The following is a 20,516-nucleotide window of genomic DNA, read 5'->3' as shown; positions in this document are numbered from 1 at the left end:
AAGAGTATAGTGAAAATGCCACAGTGAATATGCACTGAAGTTAGGAGTGTGACTCTAGAGAAAGATGAAGACAGAATCAGGAAGAGATACTCAGTGGGGGAGTCTCAGTAGATGACATCTAATGTACTAAACAAAAATTGCAGCAAACAAGGCAGAATGAAGATATAAGCTAAGTGGAGGAGAATAGGAAAAGAGTGGATAAATAATGAACAATGCATAGGAACAGATAAGAGAATTGTTTAAAGGGAATTTATGATTAGACATAGGTAGGACAACAGTCTGGAACAAGTGATGCATTACAAAGTGGACTGGGGGAGGGGAAGAAGAGAGGGAGAGAGAAGAATGTGCAAAAATGAATGAATAAAAATTAAAAAAAAAAACACACCCCAAATAAAAATGATGATTAAGCATAGATTTAAAGTGTGGGTTCTAGAAGTTTGGTAAATACCCTTCTTCCTTTGCTATAACTTTACCCCCTCATCTTTCAATCATCTTTTGTAACCGGACTATTGCTTTGTCAGGAATTACTACTACATTCTAGCAGCTAAAGACAGAAAGATAAAAAATGAGCACATACCGTGACACTCAAATTGTCTAAAGTGAGTGGAAAACCTAAATTGTACGAAGATGGCGCCTAAAATAAAGAAGGAAGCCCCTGCCCCTCCCAAAACTGAAGCCAAACCAAAGGCATTTAAAGGCCAAGAAGGCATCCTGAAGGGCATCCACAGCTGGAAAAAAAAAAAAGATCCATACGCCACCCACCTTCCAGCGGCCTAAGACGCTGAGACTCCAAAGACAGCCCAAATACCCCCGGAAGAGCGCCCCCAGGAGAAACAAGCTTGACCAATATGCCATCCTCAAATTTCCCGTGACCACTGAGTCAGCCATGAAGAATATAGAAGATAATAACACACTGTGTTCACTGCGGATGTCAAGGCCAACAAGCACCAAATTAAACAAGCTGTAAGAAGCTCTACGACAGGGATGTGGCCAAGGTCAAGACTTTGATTAGGTCTGATGGAGAGAAGGCAGCCCATGTTTGACTGGCCCCTGACTATGATACTTTGGATGTTGCCAACAAAACTGAGAACATCTAAACTGAGTCCAGCTGGCTAATTCTAAATACAAATTTTTCTCACCAAAAACAAAATAAAACCTACTTTGTAATAAATTATAAATAATGCTGTGGCGGGGAGGGGGGAGAAGAGGTGGCTAAAGACGAAAGAAAAGAGAATCTTACTTCTCATTATTAACATAGGTAGCATGAAGGGACATTGTTCACAATGTCTTCCACACTCACCAACTTTGACTCTCACCACATGAATGGGAAGAGTGTGTGTATAAACTAATCAATATGGATTGGTCTATTTCCCCCATTCCACTGATAAACTGAGTGCATTTAGCAGCAAAGGTGGGAATCTCACTACCAGAAAGGAAGAGAAAGAAGAAAGTGCAGTGTACATCCTTCCGGGCTGGAGATTCCTGTGTCAGTCAGACTGCGATCTACATGAGAAGAGCAGTAGCCTCAGCAGAGAACCAGACACCAACACGCGCCAGAGCTGACTTGGGACAGCTGTCCCATGGAGCCAGAGCCAGGAGCCTTTGCTCAAGCTTCTTGGAGGTCTGAGGGAAAACACTGTTCACTGAAAGAACTATGGGAACTCTGGAACACTGACCAAAGCCATGAGACTGAAGATCAAAGTGCCTGAAAGCACACCTGATAAGCTGTCTGGACAGAGGTAGCATACCCTTAATAAGATGACTGAACAAAGGAATTGTACACTTGATAAGCTGCCTGGACAGAGGAACTGTATCCTGCTGCCAACCTGAATTGTAACCTGCTAACCTCCCTAATAACTCCCACAACCACACGTACGATTATATGAGACACATGTAGTCACTGCAACAGATTTCAGACCCAGCAGAGCAGGGAGACTGGAGTTGGGATTAGTAAAAGTACATGCAGGAGTGTGGAAAACCATGTCTAACTATAGAGGAATTGGTTTTGTACCATGATGTAGTCGATGGAGACGGTCCTCATTTGTGGCATTACAAGAGGTCAGATACAGCCATCTCCATGATGCCTATGCTCCTTTCAACAACGTAGTTAACTCTCAACTAACGGTAAAGGTCGCGTGAATTTTGTTTCAATTTCTCTTAAATCCAATAAAGATTAAGAGAAAATGTTTAAAGATAAAAAACTGAGGAGAGAGTGAAAATTTGAACGTCATGGTAGGGATCATACTTTTTCTACTTATGAGTTTAATTTTCAATTGAACTAAATGTCCAACAGAACAAGGCTGAGGTAACAGGCTTCAGTAACTTGAAAATACCTCACATTTAATATTTCCTATCACATTCCATAAAAAAAGTTCCCACTTCACATGGTGAGCCTGATATGAAGTTTAGATAAGAAGTTTAACTAAAATGGAGAACATACGTTTTCCTTCCTACCTTTGTAAAATGAGGGCTGCCAATGAACTGCATTTACCCAGTTTTCATGACCAGCTAGTACAGTCTCCAGAGTAACAGCAAATTCTATTTTAGCACCTATAACAAAAGCAATGGATATATTTAAAGCTCTTCCAAACTACATATTTATAACTGACTCAAATGTGGAAAATGGGTCAAAAAAAAAAGAAAGGAGAACAAAATGATAGCTAAGATCTAACAAAAGAACAATACACTCTAAAACGTCATTAACTTTTATCTGCTTTTCAAAGTTACAAGAGAGGGGGAAAAATCCTGTGAAAAAGGTAAATGTTCCTATATCGGGTATAATAAATAAGCATTAAGGAATATGTTTTATTTTCCTAGGACAGCTACTATTATACAAGTAAAATCACATATACTCTTGAAGTTATCTTTAGGAAAGATTTATGACTTAGGAAACCCTCTGGGGCAGTTTCACTCTGTCCTACATGGCTGCCAGGCCTTGGAACTGGCTCAACAGAGAGTTTATCTTGGTACTAACTTCCTTTTATCATTAACTTCTCAAAAAGCATTAGAAAAACAATGTACAACACAATTTCTTTCATGTAGAATTATTCACATATACAACTAGGTCTGGAACAACATTCATCAAAATAAAAATGTTACAGCTTGTGATTTTGTATCACTTTATCTTTTTCTGCATTTAACTCCTTTACACAGTCTATTTATTTTCCTTTAAACCATAAACTTATTAAAAAGATGTTTTTCTTTCTTTTTTTCTTATCTTTGTATGTGTGTACTGTCAAATCAGATCTGACTGGTACAGGAGGGATTGTCCCTCCTTCTCCAGTGGAACATCTGGTGTATTTGAACTGTGTGCCGTCAGGACTGCAGTGCAGCTTCTTGCCACTAGGCCACCAGAGCTCCCTAAAAAGATAACTTTTCAGTTTCAACCATTAGAGAACTTATACATACACACACACACACACACACACATACACATTTATATACAGCTCAGTCCAGGAAAAACAATCTAAAGTTCACTAGTTTAAAAAAAATGCTCATCATTAAAGTACTCATACCCCTCACTACACAGCTTAGATTCCTTTTCTCTTATAAGAGGTTAAGTTTCTTTTATTATCCTCATTATCAGTGTAAAAGTCTAAACACAAAAAAGTGTAAGATAAGTATATAAATAGTAGAAACTATATCAGTATTTTTCACCTTTCAAATGACGTAATTAATGAAAGAGAAGATTCCTACTTGAACACAGCCGCTTACAGAGTGCTGTCCTGATACCTCTCTAGAACTACAGCGGGAACTAGAGTCAAGAAGAGGCAAACAAGGGTCAACTACGGGTCAGTTCAAACTCGCCAGTACACAACAACAACAACATTCAAAAATAAAGGGAGGCAATGTTTAGTTGATTGGACACCTTTTAAGGTTCTTTTTCATGTACTTATTGAGCCAATGTCCCTTCTAAATAGGACTGATAAATTTGCAGACATTCCAAGAACGAGCGTGTGAGGCACACAAACTCCCGTCTTCTCCTGGACTTCTTCCTAGTGCTCTGGACTTTTATGATGTCACTGAAGTAGAATTCCTTTTGGCTGGAAACTGTTCAGTATATCATTGCATTTGTGTCACTCACCCTTGGAAATAAGCCCCCACTTCCCCTCCAGCGTCATCATGTTAAATACAAGTAGCTTTTTAAAAGTAAACTTTTTACTTTTTTATTTAATAAAGCTTTTACATGAATAGTAAAAAAAAAAAAAAGAAGAAGAGGCAAACAGAACAGTTTACCTGAGTGACAATGGTCACTGAGAAGTGAATTTTGAATTTAGATGAGTAACTGAAAATATCTCCTTCAAACACTGTGTTGTTTTGGTGAATTGTTCTAATCCCAGATGATAAAAAGATAAGAATTACATATGGGTAATTCATATTACATCTTCTGTCTTTATAAGATTAAAAGGATTTCAAAATGTTATATGGAAAAAAAAGACAGGCAAGGTGTTCTCAATACTAAAAATGAAAGCCTGTTCACATTTAAAAAATTAATTTCGTGAGAGAACATTACACAGTATTTCCAGAAATATTTAAAAAAATCTAAAAGAAAGCTTCATAAGAGAAAATGACTCCGCACAGAAAATAAAACGTTAAAACAATTTATATTATCAGATTTAAATAGGGAGCTGACACTGTGATAAAAACGAACCTTAACATAGCTGTTTGTTGAAACAGAGAATATCATTTGGCTAAGAGATTCAAGTATGGTTATATCAAATATTTTCATCTTTACTCACTCTCATTTTCTATAGTAAAAGTATTTTCTTTCAATCTTATACAATCATCATCGTTCGTTTCTGAAGATGCCGATTTTACATACAGCTTCCATACTCTTATCAGGCAATCTTGTGAACAGCTTGCGAGGAAAAGATCTCCACCTAAACGTAAAACAAAATTTCATACTTCAAGGCATTTTATTCTTAAATCTAGGCACAGAATTTTCTCTTTTACAATCTACACATTTATAGGTATCCCCAAGTAATTAGCAACTGCTTCTTTATGCATCACACTATGACCTATGCTCATTTCTGGTAACAGTAATTTAAACATACACATGCATTGTCAAAAAATGTTTATAATCCATGGTACTCATCTATGCAAAGTTTCACACTAACCGAAGACTGCCCATTCCACGCCTCTTATCCAGTCCTCATGTCCAGACAGAGAAAGCACTTTCTGAAACTAGTAAGATAAGAAAAATCATCAGGCTTGATATGAAAATGTAATGCGGGCAAGCGTATTATTATTATTATCATTATTATCAATGACTGGTTTCAACTGGCCCTACTGCAGTGATTTTTAGTGGGAACTCTAGGTGATTAAACAGGATACTCAACTGGGAATGAAAAACTCGGTAATACAGGTATCCCCTGCTTTTCATAAGTTAACTTTCCACCACTTCACATTTATAAAAGATCTACATTAGGATCTATTTCCACTGCCTGAAAGAAATTCAAAGAGGATTATTTTCCCCCCTTGTTGTGTACTGTTGAAGGGGATCTGACAGGCATAGGACGAGATTGATTCTCCTTCTCCAGCGGAGCATCTGGTGGATTTGAACCACGTGCAGCTCAGCTTCATGCCACTAGGCCACCAGAGCGCTCTTGGTTTTGCTTGGTTTTCTTTTATGAATAAAAAAGTGAAAGTATGGTTTAGCATTTGTTTTGTGGTTTGTTATTAAAGAGACAGTACACATGGAAGAGTGAAAGTGGTACTGCCAAACTCCTTCCCCAGTGTCTCAGAATCAAGCTGCCACAGCCTGGAACTGTGTGAACATGAACATCTATGTTGCTAAGCAACTCTGAGAAGACACTATAAAATCCATACATCATCAATACTCTCTAAATGCCTACAAGGTAAAATGACACACCAAGGACATGATTTGGAGAAAGAAAAAAAAAAGGATTGGGCACTTTCACATTTTTAACTTTCTTAAAGAATGGAAAAAAGTAATTTCATTAGTAACAAATGAGCTTGGAGTTAAGAAGCCCCTTTCCTGTCATAAATGTATCCCTATTTTGTTTAACCACTTCAAGTATTAAAAGTTCAGAAAGGCAAGTGAACACTATCAGGTAGCACCTCTCCATAGTTTATTTAAAAAAACAGAACAACAACAACAACAACAATAAATCTAAAAACAAACGACCAGATCCACTGCTTTCCAACCACACCAAACACACTGCTATACGCACTTCTCTCATGGAACAGCTAGAGTTTCAAACGGTCAACCTATCAGTTAGTAGCTAAGAACCACATGGATTCTTGACTATATCACATTGTATTTAAAAAAGTTAAGTGTTCTCAAGCAGGAGTGGCATCCACTTCCTAAACAAGATGCCTCTGGAAACTCTATGAACTTTGATAAATGACGATAGTTATAGAAAGGCTTTAGGCCTTTTTTTAACAGATTGCTATGAGTTGTGCTCAACTCAAAGACAGTCAACAACAACTCAAGGTATACTTTATCATAAGAATATTATAGTTCATATAAAAATTTAAAAGAAAAAAAAACCAAACAACTGCCCACATGGTCTCTTCCCCCTCTTCTCTACTTCATGACCTTTTCCTTCAAAATAACTGTGGGTCTGATGGTATAAGCACCAGTTATAGAATACTCAGATAGAATGGGCTATTATCTATCAGAGCACTATCAAAACAGGCAGGGAGGCTGAGGGTGGGGAGGTGGGAAATCACAGTTTGCAGAGTTTGGTGGGTGGAGGGAAGGGGAAATAAAGAAAACAATGTACATGAATGAACCACAATATAAGCAAATTATGGTATGCAGACTAATAAAAAAATTGTTTAAAAGAAGATTCTCAGGGAGCTCTGGTGGCACAGTGGTAAAAAGCTGCACTGTAATCTCAGAGGTTTGCGGTTCGAATTCACCAGATGCTCTGCTGGAGAAGGAAGGGCAATCTCTTCCTGGACCAGTAAGTTCTGATTTGATGGTACACACACAAAGGAATAATAAAATAAAATGAAAACTTAATTTAAAAAAAATTCTCCTATTAATTACTCCATTGAGATTAGAAAATCCCTTAAGATTTTGTCTTCTGGAAGTAGTCCAAATTAAGATATGTAGTTAATAACATAATTCTAGTTTATTAAGCATAATTAGTTACCTGCTTATTCTGTTGAACAAATAAGTGAATTTTGCAGTCCTCATCACCGCATGCCAATATCGGTACTAAGGGAAAAAGAGGTGTCTCTGTAAGTATCCCATCATTTGCCATGACTTACCTCTACTGGCATAGAAGCCTGACTTCTATTTCCCATTCCATTGAGGAAAAAAATTGTGTTCCTGAATAAATATCTAAAAAGGTATAAAATCAACAGGTTACCTGGCAAAGAATGACTGAGGATCCTTTCCTCATTCTACACTGTTTACAACAAAAGGAGTAGTAGAAAAGGCACTTGAAGGGAGGTCTGGAGAGTATTTACACTGTGTAAGCCAGAGCCCAAGGCAAAAGGCTGCTAGCCAAACTGAGTAATAAAACAAAAGACCAGCATCATAGTTGTACAAAGACTTAAGGGCACATCTGTTACTTGGACAGGGCTCTGGTGGCCTAGTAAGTAGTGAGGGGGCTGCAGTGGCAAACCAGGGTAGGCCGCTTAAATTCACAATTTACTCTGTGGGACAAAGCAAGCAAAGTTCTTTCTGTGCAATTCACAGCCCCTAAAAGCTGCTGGAGGGCCAGCTATGAGTCAGTTCTATTTAAAGGCAATGAGTTTGAGTTTGTAAGTTTGTTACTTGAGGACCTTACTTTATGCCTTAAGATTCAATATAAAAAATCAGAAAGGAATTTAACAACAAAGTAAAAAAGTATATAATTAATTACATGGTTAAAAAAAGGCAGAAAAAGGAAAACTATAAAATTAAGTTTTCTTTAACAAGATAAAACAGCAATTCATAACAGCAAAGGACAGTCCTATTATTAGACTGGAGTACAGATAAAAAAGGGAATTCTTCTTCTGAGGTAAAAAAAAATTAATTTTTAAAATATAATTTAAGTCAACTTTTAAAAAAAGTAGTCCCTTGGCCTCAAGGGAGCTGGAATTTGTTCTGTTACAAACCAGACGGTGGACAGGTTCTCTTTCCAGAGAGGCCTCTTGCACAAAGCAGAAGCAAGTGGAGCAGATCACACTGCAGAGCACTGAAGCTAAGCCTGGTCCTAAACAACTAACTCACAGTGGCTGTCACCATGGTGCAGGATAATTAAAATAGGCACAGAAGAGTTTCAGGGTCAAAGGAAATTTTTCAGTATGGAGATTTTAAGTGGTCTTAGGAGCTCTGTTGGCCTAGTGGTAAAAAGCTGCACTGCAATCCTGAAGGCACGCAGTTCAAGTCCATAGCTGCTCCGTGGCAGAAGGATAAGTAATCTCCTAGCGTGCAATTTACTGCTTCTGAAAACCCGCTGGAGGGTCAGCTATGGATCGTTTCCAACTCAATGGAACACAACAACAACAACAAGGATAACTATCATTGTGTAGGATGCGAAGGGGCTGTGATCTTGACAGAAATGTTTACATCTTCAAATTTTTTTCCCCTTGACAGGAATGCTTACATGATCAACATTTTTTTTTTCTTATAACTTACCTAATTCCTTTATCATCTATAGAATTTAAAAGTTTTTCAAAATTAGATATACACTCAAAATATATTTTATTAAGTCACTTCAATGTTCAACAATTTTTATACTTTCAAATTTTCTATTTTTAAACCATTTAAGTATTGAGTAAAAAGTTATGCTCATTCTCAAATTGTCTCAGAAAAAAACATTTAGATACACCTTTGATACTAACACATTTCTTTTAAATAGACAAATATTTTGTTCTTTTTATACTTAGCACATTACTTACCATCAGTGTTGGGCAAAAAAGATAAGGAGAGAGCCAGAGCAAATCCATCTCCAAACTCCAAAGTCTGAAGACATTTTACTGAGGAAGAACAGAAAACATCATCAATTCCTAGCTCAGCCAGCCAGCTTCCTTACAGCCTGGGGATCAGTAGAGAGGCACAGTGACCCTGAGCTGACAGAAGAAAAATACCTAAGAATTAGCTCTGAGGCAAGGTTTAATGCACATAAACATAAACCCCACTGATGACGTGAATTTAAATGGCCCGTTTATAAAAAGTCACTGTGATCAAAATGACATTTTACACTGCTACATATTCCGTTGCAAAGGAATTCTGAAGACATACAGAAGAAACAGAAATAATTTGGTTAAATTATAGCATTTTACACTTGAAACAGAAAATATTCCCTAAAGTCTTCTTAGAACCAAATAGGTTAATGTAACTAATAAAGAATGTCTAACTTGAGCATTGTTCTCTTTTAAGATATACTCACAAAGGGTCAAACTGAGAACACAATTCAAAAGATTAAAGAGGAATTTTCAGGGGTTGTGAGTTTATATTAAGAGGGAAAGAGCAATTTGGAAAAGAAGAGTTACACAATTTAATGAATGTAATTGTAGAAAAGGCTGAACTGGTTATGTTCTGCTGTGTGTAGTCTCAACAATAAAAAGTAAATTTTACATACACATATTTAGATACACACCGTGTGTGTGTGTATGTGTGTGTGTGCGTGCACAGAATCACAACCTTTATAAAAGCTACTCTTGTTGTTGTGTGCTGTCAACGAGTCAGAACTGACAGCTTACTGTACAGAGGGTTTTCAGAAACTTTAAATTACACAAGAGGAAACTGTTTTTCTTTCTCCTGTGGAGCAGATGGTGGTTTGGAACCATATGCCTTTGGGTTTGCAGCACAACTCCTTACCACTCGGCCACCAGAGCACCCTATAAAACAACTAGGTTTGAGAATTTCACTTGATAATTACTATTTAAATTCACTTGATAATTACTATTTAAATGTCTGTTCTTCTATTTGTTATTCTTGTGATTATACTTTTGTTTGTGTGGGTTATAATTTGTCTTGAAACCTACCTTCTGAATCCTTTTTCAACCAGACGCGAACAGTTGAATCCGAAGCTGCAGAAACTATCAGCGTTTGGAGGGTGGAATCTGAAGCACTCCTCTGGTAAACAGCACACACGGAGTTAACAGGTCCCTCATGGCCTTGGAGGTGGACTGCTCTTAAAAGCTGAACCAGAAGAAGTAATAAAAATCTTCTGATTAAAAAAGAATAGTCAGTTTCATTCTATTTCAAACTCACTACTGTTGAGTCAGAAGCAAGTCATAGTTGATCCTACAACAGGTTTTTAAAGGTTGTAAATCTCATAGGAAGAAATGCCCCCTCTTTCTGTCTCTTGTGGAGCATCTGGTGATACATTCAAACTGCCAGCCTTTGGGCTAGACCACCAGGATTAAGGAGACAGTTAAAATTCCTGAACCCAAAATGGGTCATCTCAACTGAGAGAGATGTAAAATTTCATTCAAGAAAACAATGTAACCATATATACCTTTGTCCCATTACAAAGTGTAACACTACATTACCTTTCTTAACTTCAAAGACTTCTGATAATGCAGTACCTAAAGCACTTGGCTGCTCAACAAAAGGTTGATGGTTCAAGCCACCAGCTGCTCTGAAGGAGGACGACGTAGCAGCCTTCTTCAGAAAAGATTTGAGGCAGTTCTACTCTAGTGGCTAGCAAGTGAAACTGACTCATCGTTGAATTTATCTTTGTACTACCTTCCTTTTATCATTAACTTCTCAAAACACATTAGAAAATATCTTTTATTTTTCCCCCCAGCAGGTTGAGTTGTTAAGACACTCCTTAGTGGATTCAGACTTCCATGGCCACCGTCCTTCTTATAATCTCTTTCATGTATAATTATTCATACATATAACTGAGTCTGGGACAACACTCATCAGAATGTTAACTGCTTGAGATTTCTTATTTCTTTCTTTATACTTTTCTGTACTTAGTTATTTTACACAGTCTATTTATTACCCCTTGTTGTTGATTGCCACTGAGTTGAGCACAACTCATAGTGGCTCTATGAACAAAAGAACTAATGCCTTTCCGTAATTGTCGTCGTTTCTCCAAGTTCATAGTTTCCATAGGCATGTGGTTTAGTTAAGTGGATGCCACTCCTGCTTGAACTCCACCAAACACTGTCCACACTGGGAGACCATTATGGTATTTGATATCCCAATGTCACAAGGTTCAGCACCACAGAAAACCCAGACTACCTCAAATACAGCAAACTGACAAAGAGTGATGTACAAAGTAGAAGAATGTTCCTCCAAATATAACAACATTAGTCTCACTTATTACACCTTAAACTTATTAAAAATACACTTTTCACACTTTCAATCATCAGAGAATTTAACACACATACACAGGGTGGTGAGGGGAAGCTCTGAAGTTAACTATTTTTTTTAGAAATGCTCACCGTTCAGAAAACCCAAACCTCTCGCTACCCAGCCAGCTTACAAACATTTTACTCCTATCAGAAATCAAGATGTACTGAGCACCAGTGTGCAGAGAAATGTGAAAAGGAACCTTCATGCTCGTCAGGCGTTTTACCATGTGAAGTCCCTTTTCCTAAATCCTTGTTCTCTTTTTCTTTTCTTCTCCTCCCTGCCCAGCCCTCATAACCCTTTCTCTCCCCATTCCTTAAGTCTGCTATACGCTCATCAATGCACACTAAGCCTGCAGTCTTCCCTAGTGAGAGGAGATTCTTAGAGGAGCACTAAAGAATGTAGCGTCATTCTGGTGTACGAGGGTTACTAGTAGCCATGGAATACGTGCAAAAGGACTTGGCTACAATCCCTGAAAGCAGGCAAAGAATACCAAGAAGGGATGGGACTGAAAGCAGTCTCAGACTTCCTGGAGCATGTACTGTACCAACATGAAAGGGATTGGGAAGTTCTCTGTTAAACAAAGACTATTCTAAAGTTCTTGATAAGGGTGTTAAGAGTGCAGTAAGACCTTGTTCTGAATACAAAGATGTTTTCTTGAAAACTGTTCATGCCTATCTATGTTTTGTGTCATGTTACCTATGCTTTGCTCCACATGTTTAAATATTTACCCACTTTGTGAGATCATGCTTTACTGTAAGCTTTGATTTTCTGCTAATAAAAGGAGGGGCTTCTCAAGGGAGCTCTGGTGGCCTAGTGGCAAGAAGCTGCACTGCAACCCCAGAGGCACGTGTTTCAAACCCACCAGATATTCTGCTGGAGAAGGAGGGGCAATCTCCTCCTGTACCAGTCAGATTCTATTTGACTGTACACACACACAAACACACACAAAATAATAAAAATAAGAAAGGAGGGGCTTCTCAATCTCTCAACATCATTTGCCTGAGAAAGCGATGACCCCCTGAAAACCCACGTTTCTTCTTGCTGGTCTTAACTCTGCGAACACAGACACAACAAAAGAATTTTCCTCTCACCTTACGGTCTCAAAAAACGAATGCTCAAATTTGTCTAGATTTGTCTACCAAGATCATTCCAAGCAGGAGCAGAGCTATTTACTCCCCTTTGGAGCTCTCACTCAAGTCTGTTGTTGTTCTTAGGTGCTATCAAATTGACTACAACTCATAGGAACCCTATGAACAACAGATCTGAACCAGGTCCTATCCTGTACCATTCTCATCATCTCTGAGATGCTCAACTCCACTGGTACAGTCACCGTGTCAATGCATCTTGTAGAGTCTTCCTCTCTTTCATTGACCCTTTTCTTCTCTAGCATGATCGGTCCAAAGACTGGTCTCTCCTGACAATATGCTCAACGTGAGATGAAGTTTCACTGTCCTTCCCTCAAAAGAGCACTGTGTTAAGACAAATTTGTTTGCTCGTTTGGCAGTCCATGCGATACTCAATATACTTCCCCACCATCACAATTCAAGTCGATTCTTCTCACTGTCCAACTTTCAGACACACAGGAAACAAACGAACTACTGACTCAACACTCTAGTCCTGGTAGCTTCAAATCTACACTCCCAGACCTCCTGCTTTCTCAGGACGCGTCTGGGGGATTGGCCAGCAATCCAAATGAACATGTAAAGATGAATGCCACATCCTTCTTCCCACTCACCCTGAAGGAACCAGACGTGCTGATTCTTTTTTACAGAAGCATGTCAGAGCCCCAAACCAGACATTCACTGTCCCAAATTACTCATTCCTCTACACACCACCTCTTTGAGAACTATCTCGTCAATGTTAGAATAGTTTTTCCTTCAAAAATAAACCCATGAACTGACCTTCTTATTCCCTCCTTCTTTATTTTGACACATTCCAGGATTAATCTTCTTTTGATATTTATAATCTTTGCTTAGAAATCATCCAAAACTTTTAACGTCATATAATAAAGAGTAAACTCTTAAAGCTAGTATTGAAAATGGCCATAAAATTGTCTCCTATTTCTGTCTCTTATTTACTGTCCAGTAATACTCTGTGTACATGGCCAAGAGGGACCAGTCCTTGGACACCATGCTTGGAAGGGTGGAGAGACAGCACAAGAGAGGAAAACTCAGTGACTGGAGAAATGGGATTAGGTCTGTTGGAGACAATAAGATTAGCTCAGGATAGGGCAAGTTTCAGAGCTAACATACATGAGGTCACTATGAGTCACAGGGGACTTGATGGCACATAACAACATTTGTCAATCTGTGTTACTCAGAGTTACAGGAATGCTAATTTTACTTTTTTTAATGAATTGATTATTACACATCTTCCTCCCCCTCCCAGTCCACTTTGCAATCCACGTCCTGTTCCAGATTGTTGTCATCCATGTAACATCTAATTATATATTCCTTTCAGATAGTCCTTCCTCTCATCTGTTCCAGGGTAATGCTCATTATCCATCCACTCTTTCCATATTCTCCCCTCAACTCTCTGGAATGCTAATTTCAATGAAGGAAAATGGTTCAGAGATAGAAAAAAGTTGGATTGGATTAATGTGTCCAAGGCCTCCATCTCATTTAGAACTTCTGTTTGGCAGCCGTTTAAATATCTGATACATAAATCTTTAATTTTTAATCTTTGCTTAACAAACAGAAGCACTAAAATGCCCATCAACAGAGGTCCTGCCGTACTATGCACTGTATAACTTAAGAGAATATAAATCTATAATCAACAGTAAGTCTATTAATACAATATTCATTTTCACTATGATTGAAAATAAAAGGAATGAATGGTGTGAGAAATTATTCACAAATAACTGGAAATTCACAGAAAAGCCAGCATATGGGCTAAAAAAATTTGAGAGAAGGGTGCAGGTCCAGTGAAGTCCAGGAGAATCAATATACAAGAATGAAGGAATTTCATAAATAAACAGCAGAAATTTTTAAAAAGTTATAGATGAAAATATAGATAAAAGTCACATATATAACCATAACCTTACAACCAACCTGGTTATTCTCTGTCTCCCAGTGAATCACTTGATAATCAGATCCTCCAGAAACTAAGTCAGTAGAAGGAGCTGAGAAGGGGGGGAAAAAGTTACATTTTGGTAAACATTTTTAAGGTTTTTTCCCCTAGATACATTGAAAAAGTTCAAAACTACAGAAAAACTGTACCCACATGTCATTTAATTATACTCACCAACGATTAATATTTTGACATAAATATATTTATGTCGTACTTGCTCTAGGTCCATACCTATATACATATATACTCTTTCCTCCCCAACCATTTGAGAGGAAGTTACAAACCTGATGATCTCTGATCCTCAAATGCTTTGCTCATACCTCATAACAACTAAGACATTGTCCTGCATTACCACGATCTAATTAACACATGCAAGAATGTTAGCATTGACATGAGATTACTATGGAAGATAGTCTATCACAATTTTCCCATTTGTCCTAATAATGTATTGACCTCACACCTCCCCCTTTTGATCTATAATCTAACTAAGGATCTTGCATTGTTCAACTTTAGTTTCCTTTGATCTAAAACAGTTCTCAGTTCTTTCTCACTTGGTGACATTAAGAGTCAAAGACTGTGGCTTTGCAGATGTCCTTCAGTTTGGATTTGTCAGATTGTTTCCTCATAATTCAATAATAAAACAATTTCATTAGTTTTTACATACAAAAGTGAAATATAAGCCAATCACTTCATGTCATTTTTCTGTGTAAAGGGAAAATGAAATACACAAACCTAGTGTTCTTATTCAACTTATAGGCCTAGAAAGGCACAAGATGTGCAAAGTTTGGATCTGCTGTTCACAGGGTTGCTACAAGTCATGGCTGACTAGACAGCACCTGATTAACATTAGGGTGACATTAGGCCATAGCCTCAGAAGTTCCACCAGACTCTAACAGCCCAGTTAGCCTGGTCTTTCATAATTTTGAGGGTTCTCCCACATTTCCCTTTTCTTTATCCAGTATTTGTTCCATTGGTCTCTTTCAGAGAAGAGAGCAGGGGTAGTCAGATACAATGTAGTTTTTCTAGTCTCAGGGTTGTAGAGGCTGGGTCCATCAATTAATTCTATGGACTCATTGGGTTGGGTTTTTTTTAATATGTTAGATTTTCTTCACTCTTCTTTTCTGTGCTTGGGGAGACAATAATAATGTACCACTCACAATTTTTAAGGACCCTGGTAACTATGTACCAAAGCAGGATGCAGAACACTGCCAGCTGGTCTTCACTGAGATTATGGTCCTGGGCCTTTTAGACCCAACAACTCATTCCCTCAAGGTCTTTATATAGCCTTGCCCCCGTATATGCCCTGTATATCCATGGAGATAGCTGCAACATATATACAAACATCCTGTCAAAACTATGTATCGTTCACCATACATGAACGCAATCACTCTCACAGGTTAAGTTCTAGGCTAGGGAGAAGAAAACCATTTCTTATTTTAATCGTTTGTGATCACATCTCAACTAGAGTTGGCTCTCTAAATCCCCGGGTTCTAAATCCAGAAATTCAACTGACCATGGATCAAAAATACTTGAGAGGGGAAAAAATTCCATAAAGTAAAACCTCCATCTGCCCTTCCAAGTACTACACTCCTGCTTAGCATGCATACCTATGTGTCCACTCGGATTTTTACTCCTGGCACTGGAGAAGGGTGTCACCTTTGTTGTCTTAATTCCTGTAACCCCCTCCCAGTGTTTTCCTCCACCTTGATCATTGGTATTGACATCCTCCTACTGAATATTGGCTTTCACTTCACTCAAGTTCATAGTCTGTGTTCACCTTCTAGTTAGAGATTTACCCTCATTCTCCCTCCACTCCTGGTAACCTTCAAAATTGTTTCTAAGCAAATCTTTTCTTGTGGGTTGTTTTTCTTCATGTTTCATATGTTTATTATTGGAAGCAGGACTGGCATCCAATTCCTAAATAACATGCCTCCGGAAACCCTATGAACTTAAGATAAATGTTGATGATTGTAGAGGGGCTTCAAGCTTTTTGTTCACAAGGTCACTCTGAGTCATGCCTGACTTGAAGGCAATCAACAACAACATATATTTATCACTTAATGTAAATTCTAACACAATATACTGATGTGGTTTCGTGAACCACATTTAGGGAAGAAACGTATCTTGGTTAAGCGGGAAATTGTGCAGATGGCTTCTGAAGACCTTCCTTCTAAGTGGCTTTATAGAAAAGAATTTCATGTATAAGTCAGGCTCCTTTTTCTATTCTTGGACTTTTTATAGTAGCAGTCTGATACAAACCATCTGTCTTTTTGTGACTAATTTCATTCAGCATACTGTCTTCCAGGTACATCCATGTTATGAGATGTTTCACATATTTTCCCTTTTTGTATAGCATTTCATTGTGTATGTACTATAGTTTTTTCATCTATTCATCTGCTGTTATATAGAAGTTATTAATTCAATCTTTTTGCTATTGTGAATAATGCTTCCACAAGCATGGGTATGCATATTATCTGTCCATGTCTTAGCTCTCACTTCTCTGGGATAATGCAGAAAAATTATTTTAGGGTACTAACATTTTTATTTATACTTACTAATCATCTAAAAAACTAAGTCATAAATTTTTAAACTATGTACTCATTAACAGATTTAAAAATAACAAGGAACTCCATTATGTATTAATTAAAATAACATTTAACGTTAGTTTTAAAACTTTGCTAAAGCGAGCTCTGGTGGCCTAGTGGCAAGAAGATACACTGCAACCCCAGAGGTGAGCGGTTCAAATCCACCACATGCTTTGCTGGAGAAGGAGGAACAATATCCTCCTGTACCTGTCAAATCTGATTTGAAGGTATACACACATACACAAATAATAAAAATAAAATAAAATAAATTTTTAAAAAAACTTTGTTAAAAAACAAAGTTCTTAAAAAGCTTACATATTTTACAACAAAGTAAAAAAATTAATGCAAAAAAAAGAGCTTCAAATTTCTGAAAATCTCTGAAATCTGACTATAATAAAATACAGCTAAATTCTCCTATCTTTTTCTATATTTACTCTAAATGTCACATATTAAGTTTCCTGAACAATGACAGGTGAAAATAGTAAATAATTTTTTGCTATTACTATGAAAATAATTTCAACAGCATGAACCTCATGTTATCCTTGGATCCAATCCTGTTTTCAGTTTTCAGAAATATTAAAGTGTAAACTAAAGTAAAAAAAAAAAAAGTTGCCATGTGTTGTCCAAAAGAAGCAAAAGCTTATTCCATGGCAGAAAATGGACAGAAAAGCCAAGTGTTGTGAATCCCAACCCTTGTTCCAGCATAGAGCCCTACTTCAAGGCCTTCAAACGTTATCCCATGTCCATGGGAAAGGTTATCTTGCTAACTAACAGTCAAGGGCTGTCTCCAGCCTCATCCTAAACTCTGCTGTGTTATCAACTGGGTAATTTCTAACATAGTTTCAATTCTGGACAAAAAAACACTCTAAATATCACATACTTTATGGGTTCTACCATTCACTTGTCTACTTTGTATTGGCGTAGTGTCAAGTCAAATCAAGATATGAGACTGTTAAATTAAGCATGTATTCTGAGGTAAGTGACTACCTACACAGAAAACACTGAGATCAACTTTCACAATCAGGTTAATACTCACAACCATCCTGTTTGCAAATCCACTGTACGCAATTGACTCGCTCAGTGTGACCATTCAGGTTGGTGATAACCACTCTTTTCTTTAAAGAAGAAAATACCAATTAACAAATTAGAATTTATCCCATAGAGGAATTAACACATTTATAAAATTAACAGGTTTTTCATCTTTGAGGATCAGACCTACTTCACACAGAATTTCCTTAATTTAAAATACTTTAATCATGTCTTCAGCAGCCACTCATCTGCTGAAACTCATTCCTGCTTTCCGCCAAAGGAACTCTCAGCTGCCTGACCCCTGCTCATCTTCCCCCAGGGTCCACAGCCAAGGCGGACAAGGCGCCTCTTCCTCATGTTTCACGGGCTCCAGGGCCCACCATCCTTGCACCAACATGAGCATTCTGCTTTAGAGAATCCCACTCAAAAGAGACATCTATGATTATTGTTTTAATTAAAGGATAACTTAAACTACTTTTCATGCGATGGTTATTCAGATGGTGGTGTATTCTGTGGAAATGACTGTCTACCAAAGTCCTTACACATCAGACTGTCACAGGGTCTAAGGCCAGGCTCCCAAGAAACACTCAGCCTCCTGCTCTTACCGACTCCACCACATCCTTGAATTTTCTTTATTTCATTCCCTGTTAAGATATTAACTCTGTGAATGCTGCGCCTATCTCTTTGTAGCCCTTTTCTCTACTTAATGCTAAAAGCAATGGCTTCATATTTGCTTGCTTATCAATTAAAACTCTCATGAGAAAAAGGTACCCAAGGACAAAAGTATATAAATTATTTCATTCTCTCTCCCACTAGTTGAGATCTCCTTGACAGGAAGGAAGCATTGTTATCCATTATCTTTGTGTCATCATTGGCAGCCTGCAAAAGGGTCCTTAAAATTCTGCGCAGTGAACATTAACCCCAAAATTCAGCACATGACATGACCATATTACCAATTTAGTAACCAGCCGGCAAGCATGTTGCAGAACAAATTTAAGCTCAATACACTTTTTTGTTATGTTAAAACACCTTGAAATGGTCATCTAGTCATCATTAAAATTAAAAATGTGCAAAAGCACAAATCCATTAAAATTCCTAGAGGCCTTTTCTCCTGTCTTGAAGGGGGATGTAACTTTCTAATAAAGCTTTCATTTCCCATTTACTCTTTGAAAAAAAACCCAACAAAACTGCTACAGAAAGATGGCATTTCTATAGTTGAGTCAGTTTTGAGCTGATGGTCATTAGAAAGCTAACCGTGTATGATGTTTCCTCTTGTTAGGCAGTAATACCTGGCAGATTCCAAAATTCAGAACAACTCATAAAAAAACCAAAAATCTGCTGTAAGTAAAAGTGTTACTAATGCCTGGATAAAATTCCCAAATAAGAACAGTATTGTTTAACCAAAACAAAACAAAACCAAAAAACAAAGACTGCCAAAAAATGCTATTGCTGAGTCAAAGAAATCCCTCAAAGGCCTGCTGTTATTTTTATGTGCCATTGAATTTGAACCAACTCAAAGCTGATGGATTCGAACCATACGCCTTTGGCAATACAAAACTCCTTATCACTAGGCCAGGAGCAACATGCTATTTATATAGTATTTAGGGAGCTGTGGTGATGCAATCCACAGGCAGTTGTGCTGCAAACTCAAAGGTCATGCCTCTCCTGTGGTCTGTATCCACAAGCAGCTCTGGGAAAAAAAGATGAGTAAACAATCTCCTGTGCAATTTCCAGTGCCACTGGAGAGTTGGTCAGCTCACAAATTAAGGACACATGATTATTGTGTCCATTCCAAATAATCATCACTATGAGACCAGTCAACAATTACTTTAAATCTACCAGACGCTCTGCCGGGAAAGGAGGGACAATCTCCTCCTGTACCAGTCAGATCTGATTAGATGGTACACTCACACAAAAATAATAAAATTTTTAAAAAAAACACCACAATTACTTTAAAGTGAAGATCAGAGTATAAAAGCAGAAGGGAAACTAGATTAGTGTGGATGGAACCAGAATGGACATACTGAGGATTTGCAAAGAATGTAACCAATGTCATGGAATAATTTTCACAGAAACTGTTGAGTGAGAAGCTAAACTACTGTGTGAAATCTTCACCAAAAACTAGTGAACTTTACTCATTGCCTCGGAGCTGGAACAGATCTATAGCTGACCCTCCAGCAAGTTTTCTAGGTCTGTAAATCACATAGGAGGAGACTGCTCATCTCTTCCCCTAAGGGAGACACCCGATTTAAACTGCCAGAGAGGCAAGGCCTTTGGGCTAGCACACATGCACAGTAAGGAGTTACCTGAGGAACAAGGATCTGAGGTTGTGATTCAAAGGGAGCAGGACTGGAACCAGAGGCCAGAGGGGCCTTACGAATACACCAAAGGCTTGCCACCACCTCCCAGACTTCCTTGCACCAGGGTCCATCTTAGGGTTGAGGGTGTGCAGAGGAACATGGAGAACTGCAGCCATCTGACTCAAATTGTTAAAGCACCTAAACTCAGGGATCTCTGGTGGCCTAGTGGCAAGAAGCTGCACTGCAATCGCAGAGATA

The 20,516-nt window shown here is 38.0% G+C and overlaps 1 protein-coding gene across 1 annotated transcript in view; it reads right to left on the bottom strand.

Moving 5' to 3' along the window:
• The window catches only part of ELP2 (elongator acetyltransferase complex subunit 2), a 57,102-nt gene that overhangs the window by 30,644 nt on the left and 5,942 nt on the right, over nucleotides 1-20,516 (bottom strand). Inside the window, exons 2-9 of the mRNA XM_006889230.1 lie at nucleotides 17,966-18,044; nucleotides 14,326-14,396; nucleotides 9,952-10,108; nucleotides 8,863-8,940; nucleotides 7,125-7,189; nucleotides 5,118-5,184; nucleotides 4,740-4,880; nucleotides 2,455-2,550 (exon numbers count right to left, since the gene is read on the bottom strand). Coding sequence (XP_006889292.1) covers nucleotides 2,455-2,550; nucleotides 4,740-4,880; nucleotides 5,118-5,184; nucleotides 7,125-7,189; nucleotides 8,863-8,940; nucleotides 9,952-10,108; nucleotides 14,326-14,396; nucleotides 17,966-18,044 — 754 coding nt within the window. The remainder of the gene's footprint in view (nucleotides 1-2,454; nucleotides 2,551-4,739; nucleotides 4,881-5,117; nucleotides 5,185-7,124; nucleotides 7,190-8,862; nucleotides 8,941-9,951; nucleotides 10,109-14,325; nucleotides 14,397-17,965; nucleotides 18,045-20,516) is intronic.

Source organism: Elephantulus edwardii, unplaced genomic scaffold, assembly GCF_000299155.1.
Source record: "Elephantulus edwardii isolate Elephantulus edwardi_28Jun2011 unplaced genomic scaffold, EleEdw1.0 scaffold00076, whole genome shotgun sequence".
NCBI lineage: Eukaryota > Metazoa > Chordata > Mammalia > Macroscelidea > Macroscelididae > Elephantulus > Elephantulus edwardii.
The sequence above is the reverse complement of the archived record's forward strand: the minus strand, read 5'-3'. Positions and strand labels throughout refer to the sequence as shown.